This window comes from Muscardinus avellanarius, assembly GCF_963383645.1.
Source record: "Muscardinus avellanarius genome assembly, chromosome: 16".
Taxonomy (NCBI): Eukaryota; Metazoa; Chordata; class Mammalia; order Rodentia; family Gliridae; genus Muscardinus; species Muscardinus avellanarius.
The window spans coordinates 56,341,397-56,347,457 of record NC_137802.1 but is presented as its reverse complement, the minus strand read 5'-3'; the positions used below and the strand labels follow the sequence as shown (position 1 = coordinate 56,347,457).

At 46.3% G+C, this 6,061-nt stretch overlaps 1 protein-coding gene across 1 annotated transcript in view; it reads right to left on the bottom strand.

Moving 5' to 3' along the window:
- Positions 1-2,892: 2,892 nt before the first annotated feature.
- Positions 2,893-6,061, bottom strand: part of MYL4 (myosin light chain 4) — a gene marked incomplete at its 3' end in the record, with an annotated part of 45,023 nt that continues 41,854 nt past the window's right edge. Inside the window, exon 7 of the mRNA XM_080712162.1 lies at positions 2,893-2,921. Coding sequence (XP_080568288.1) covers positions 2,893-2,921 — 29 coding nt within the window. The remainder of the gene's footprint in view (positions 2,922-6,061) is intronic.

Sequence of the window (6,061 nt, the reverse complement as noted above, 5' to 3'; positions counted from 1 at the left end):
TTCTGGGTTCTATCCCCAGCACCACAAAAAATAAATAAATAAATAAATAAATAAAAATGAAAATGAAACAGGGCTGGGGGTGTAGTTCAGAGAGATAATGCCCCTGGTTTCAATCCCCAGTACCACAAAATTAACTAATTAATTAAATAAATTCCATCCAAGGCTGGGCGTGGTGGCGCATGCCTGCTATCCCAGTACTTGGGATGCTGAAACAGGAGGATCAAAGGTTTGCGGCCAGACTCAGCAATGCAAGCCCCTCCACAACTCAGTGAGCCTCTGTTTCAAAATAAAAAATAAGCTGGGCGTGGTGGTGCACACTTGTAATCCTAGTGCTCGGGAGGCTGAGACAGAAGGATCACAGGTTCAAAGCCAGCCTTAGTAGCTTAGTGAGGCTCTCAGCCTCACTAAGTGAGACCCTGTTTCTAAACAAAATATAAAATAGGTACAGCCTGGAGGTAGAATGCCCCTGGGTTCCATCTCTAGTACCACAAAAAAATAATAAATAAGTAAATAAATAAATAGTAAAATAAAATAGGGCTGGGGATATACCTCAGAGGTAGAATACCCAGCATTCAATCCCCAGTGCCACAATAAATTAGTAACTCCTTGTTCTGGTTCCGCCCCTCATCCTTGGTCCTTAGACATATTCGTTTTTATCTTTTACAGAGTTTAGCTTTCCACATGTCCACATTTTTCCGAGGGAGAGGTCACGGGTGACTTTGTTTTCTACCTTACAGAAAGGTTACTTGGTGATTACTGACTCGATATGTGCACTTGGTCATCATTTTGAATGACTGCCTCCTACCGCATAAAGTTCTAAACACACTTGCACAATAAGGGTAAAAATAAAAGAAATGGATCAAAGCTGAATATAGCAAGAGGGAGTGAATGAGTTCTAGTGATCGGTGTCAGAGCTGGAAGGGACGCTAGAGGTGATCTAAGCAGAGCCCTCCCTTTGCAGCCTATGGCGCTAAGGCCAAGCAGGGACAGAACCAACCAGGCCAGCTGCTAGGAATCAGTTCACAACAGCGGCCTCTCTGTAACCCTCATTGCAAAACCTCCATCGGGGTTCTGAAACACACTAATTGCTGAAAATTTTTGAAAATAAACAAAAACCTCATTTGGCCCGAAGAGATAGAGATGAACTAAGTGACTTCTGAAGTTTCCTTCCAGCCCAGGCAGAGAACCAGTTTTCCTCTAATTCTCAGGACTCTGGGCTAGCACACGCCTGGACGCCCTGTTCCAAGTACGCTGTTGCGGTTCTGCCATCTAGTGTCAGAAGGTGAGTATTGCATCTCCACCTACAGCTTACCTTGAATGACCTCTAGTAAATATTGACCTCTTTTTATACAATGCCCAACTTAGGATGGTACTGTGCTAAACACTGCCCTGGGGTGACTGCATGGTGCTACAAGTCTGCGAGGTCCCCTCTAGCTCTGTCATCTTCAGTTCTAATCTGGTGACTGTGTTAAGGAGAATACATTGTGGCCATAACTACTTAAGGCTGAGATCTCTATTGCAGGGAAGTGTTTACTCACAGTGGTAGGGAAATCTACAGGGAAGGGTCTGAATCTTCCTTATCTCAGGTGTGTGCCACCACACCCATATTGTTTTAAAATTCTTAAATGGGGACAATAACTCCTCCTAGGCTGCTAGCAAAGAATGGTGTGTGACATGCTCAGCACAGTGATGAGTACATAGTAGGTGTGCAGTGAGTTGATAATGCTCTTTCTTATCTCTCTGAAATTTGCCTGACCTACTTCTAGGAACTGCCTCGCCCATTTTTTCTCCAGGGCAGGAAGGAGGAAAAGGAGCGGGCAGGCGAGGTTGGCAGGGGCCTTCTCTGGAGCTCATCTCTCTGCTGCGTGGGCTCACTCCCTCTGACAGTGGAGCAACGTAGGGAGGTCTCAGAACCCTAATGAGAACCTGTTCCCAAATAAAGAAATAAAATTGGGCTGGGGACATGGCTTCAAGGCAGAACGCCTGCCTCTCTATTCAATCCCCAGTAGCCCCCCCCCCATAAAAGAAGAAACAGCAAGAAGCCTTTGAGGAGCCCCTGGCTGGCTCCTGGTGTGCCTTTCCTGCTGGCCGCCCAAGGGCAAGATGGGGTAGAGAGTGAGCCTTCGGGGGAGGGGAAACTCCTGGCTGAAAACTGCAGACCCTCACAGAGGTCCTGCTCCCGTGTCTGACGCCCTAGTCCTCAGTCCATGGGCTTTTGTCCTGTCTCCCAGTTCCCAGATCTGATTCATTTCTCCAAGTACACATGAGAGACCTTAGGTGACATTACACAGAGAGATGTCAACTCAATTAGCTAATTAGTTAAACACACACACACACACACACACACACACACACACACACACACAACAGACTGGTTAAAATTAGGGAAGTGGGCCCAGCCTTGGCAGGGCTGTTTATTTACAGGAGGGCTGTAGAGGTTGCTGGGCTGGGACTCCTGTAAGTGGAGGACTCCATCTGGGTCGGCGTGGGCCTCTTGCTAACTCACCCTGGGACAGCTAAGGCCACGGGACAGCACCTGAAAGAAACTGCTAAATGGAAAAAGTGCGTCACCCCCCCCCCATACCCCAGCCCCAGTCACAGCCCCTGCCAGCATCCCGATGGCACCCACCCAGGGGCAGGGGAGGAAGCGGGGCACAGGCCGAGGGCCAGGGACTCTCTTCCACTTAGCATGGGGCTTTCTATTCTCAAGAGCCTGCACAGGGGGCTGAGGAGCTGGGGAGGAGGACACTGCACACTCTGGCCCCACTAGGTTTCCTCTCAAGGGGCCGGCTTGGTGCAGAAGACCTGTAGGTCACGGGGTATTGACCCTAAGCCCCTTCAGGGACCAAGAGGGACCAGGAGGAAGTGCTGCACTCACCTTGGAAGATCTCTTCACCCAGACATGATATGCTTAACAAAGGCTAGGAATGAAAGAGAAAAATCACAAAGCCAATCACTAAGTCAAACATGAGAAGGGGGAGGGGGAGGGGAGGGTGGGAATTGGATAGGAGCTAATTGGGTGATGTGCGCATATATGCTCTACCATCTTGTACTCCATTAAGATGTATGGCTACAATGCACCAAAAAAAAAAAAAAAAAAAAAAAAACAGCCGGTGTGGTGGTGCACACTTGTAATCCCAGTACTTGGGAGGCTGAGACAGGAGGATCATGGTTTGTGGCCAGCCTCAGCTACTTTGTGAGGCCCTTTGTAACTCAGTGAGATCCTGTTTCAAAATAAATAAAAAATAGGGCTGGGGGTGTAGTTCAGAGGTAGAATGCCCCTGGGCTCCATCCCCAGTACCGAAAAAAATAAAATAAAATAAATTTTAGAAAAGAAACAGAAAATCAGCCATCGGACTCAGCCCCCTTCCTATCTTTTTGTTTGAGGGGAGGGTGGGTGCTCTGGGCTACATTCCCAGCCTTATTCTATTTTGAAACAGGGTCTCACTAAGTTGTGAATGGCCTCACTAAATTGCTGAGGCTGACCTTTTTTTGTTTGTTCATACTTGATTTTTTTAAAGTTTTATTTATATGTGAAACATATTAAATATGGTATACATTTAGACTGTGTTTGGTGCCCTCCCCTCCCCCCCCGTTCCCCTTCCCCCACCCAACAATGAGTGTCCAGGCTAACCATGCTCTATTCATACTTTTACACATATTCCGATGCAGCTCCTCCATTAATCAACCTCAGCCTTCTTCCTCTCCTATCCTTCCATTCTAGTTTTGCTGAGGTTTCCCCTCCATTATCTGGAGTCTTTCTGGTATTCCCAATGCTCCCTAGTTTGGGCATATTAGAGAAAACATATGTCCCTTCTCTTTCTGTGCTTGGCTGATCTCGCTTAACATAATAATGTTCTCCAGATCTTTCCATCTGCTTGTGAATGGCATGATTTTGTTCTTCTTTATAGCTGAATAGAATTCCATTGTGTGTATTTCCCATAATTTTGCAATCCATTCATCTGTTGATGGAAACCTAGATTGGTTCCATATTTTGGTTATTGTGAATTGTGCTGCTATGAACATAGGTATGCATATGTTACTGTAGTTCTCTGATTTCAACCCCTTTGGAAAGATACCCAGGAATGGTAGAGCTGGATCATATGGTGGATCCATTCCATTTTGTTTTTGTTTTTGTTTTTGGTGGTACTGGGGTTCCTGGAAGCCCTTCTACCTCCGGGCTACACTCCCAGACCTATTTTTTTTTTTTTGAAACAGGGTCTCTTAAGCCAGCGCGGCTGGCTTCGAACCTGCGCGATCCTCCTGTCTACGCCTCCCAAGCGCGGGGATTACAAGAGTGCACCACCACGCCTGGCCATCCATTCCGTTTTCTAAGGAATCTCCACACTGATCTCCATAGAGGCTGAACTAGTTTGCATTCCCACCAACAGTGTAAAAGAGTTCCTCTTTCCCCACATCCTCGCCAGCATTTGTTGTTATTTGATTTCTTTATGCTTGTCACTCTCACTGGGGTTAGATGGAATCTCATTGTAGTTTTGATTTGCATCTCCCTGATGGCTAATGATGTTGAACATCTTTTCATGTATCTATTGGCCATTTGTATCTCTTCTTTTGTGAAGTGTCTATTCAGTTCAGTTGCCCATTTCTTTTTTTCTTTTCTTTTTTTTTTTTTTTTTTTTTTTTTGGTGGTACTTGGGTTCCTAGAAACCCTTCTACTTCCAGGCTATACACTCCCAGACCTATTTTATATTTTTATTTGGAAACAGGGTCTCTTAAGCCACAAAGGCTGGCTTCGAACCTGCCCTATCCTCCTGTCTCCGCCTCCCAAGCGCGGGGATTACAAGCCTGTGCCACCACACCCGGCTCAGTTGCCCATTTCTTGATTGGGTTATTTATTTTGCTAGCGTAGAGTCTTTTGAACTCTTTGTATATTCTGGATATTAGCCCTCTCAGAGTGGTGGCTGATAAAGATCGTCTCCCATTCTGTAGGCTTACTCTTTAGGTTCTTGTTGGTTTCCTTTGATGAGAAGAAACTTTTTAGGTTGATGTAATCCCACTTGTTAATTCTTGCTTTAATTTTCTGCACTTTGGAGGGATTGTTGAGAAAGTTACTGCCTGTGCTGAGGCTGAGCTTGAACCTATGATCTTCCTGTCTCAGCCCTCCTGGGAGATAGAAGCTTATGCTACCATGCCCAGCTGCTTTTTTTTTTTTTTTTTTTTTTTGGTGCTGGGGATTGAATCCAGGAACCCAGGGCACTCTACCTCCAAGGTATACCTCCAGCCCTTTTCATTTTTATTTTGGAATAGGGTCTGGTTAAGTTACTGAGGGTCTCCCAAAACTGTTGAGGCTGACCTTTAACACATAATTTTCCTGTCTCAGCCTCCCAAGTACTGGGATTACAGGTGTGCGCCACCAAGTCTGACTTTCAGCTCTTTATTTCTCTCTACACCTCTTAAACTGTTCTTCCTGTCCCTACACATCAAACCGTCCCTACTATTTCTCCAGACTTTATATATATTTTTTTTCCCAAAAACCAGGGGCAATTCCCATCCCAGCCCTAGTTTTGTTTTTTATTTTGAAATGGTCTCACTAAGTTGCAGAGGATCTCACTAAGTAGCTGAGGCTGTCCTGGAAGCTGCAATTCTCCTGTATCAGCCTCCCAAGTATTGGGATTATAGGTGTGTGCCACCCACCCCACCCCACCCCCAGCTTCCAGAATGTAATTCTTTCTCTTATTTGAGGGCCGGTGGGCCAGAGGTAGAGGAGAAATGGTACCTAAATTCTGCTCCAAGTCCTCTCTCTGCTGATACTCAACTTAGATGAAATGATCTATGTTATGTCAATAAATCCCACAACCTGGAGAGGGGTGTCTGAACACACGCGGGCATGCACCCCGTTGCTCAGAGGAGAGATCAGAGGCTCCGAGACAATAAGCAACCTGATCAAGGTCACACAGCTAGCATAATGACGGAACTGTCCCCAAAATCCATGCTCCTTCCCTTACACGAAGACATTCTCTCCCAGGATAGGGAAGAGGCCAGCTCCAAAGCCCTCTAGTGCACACACGCCCCCAGCCCGGAGCCCCCGGCCCAGCCACGC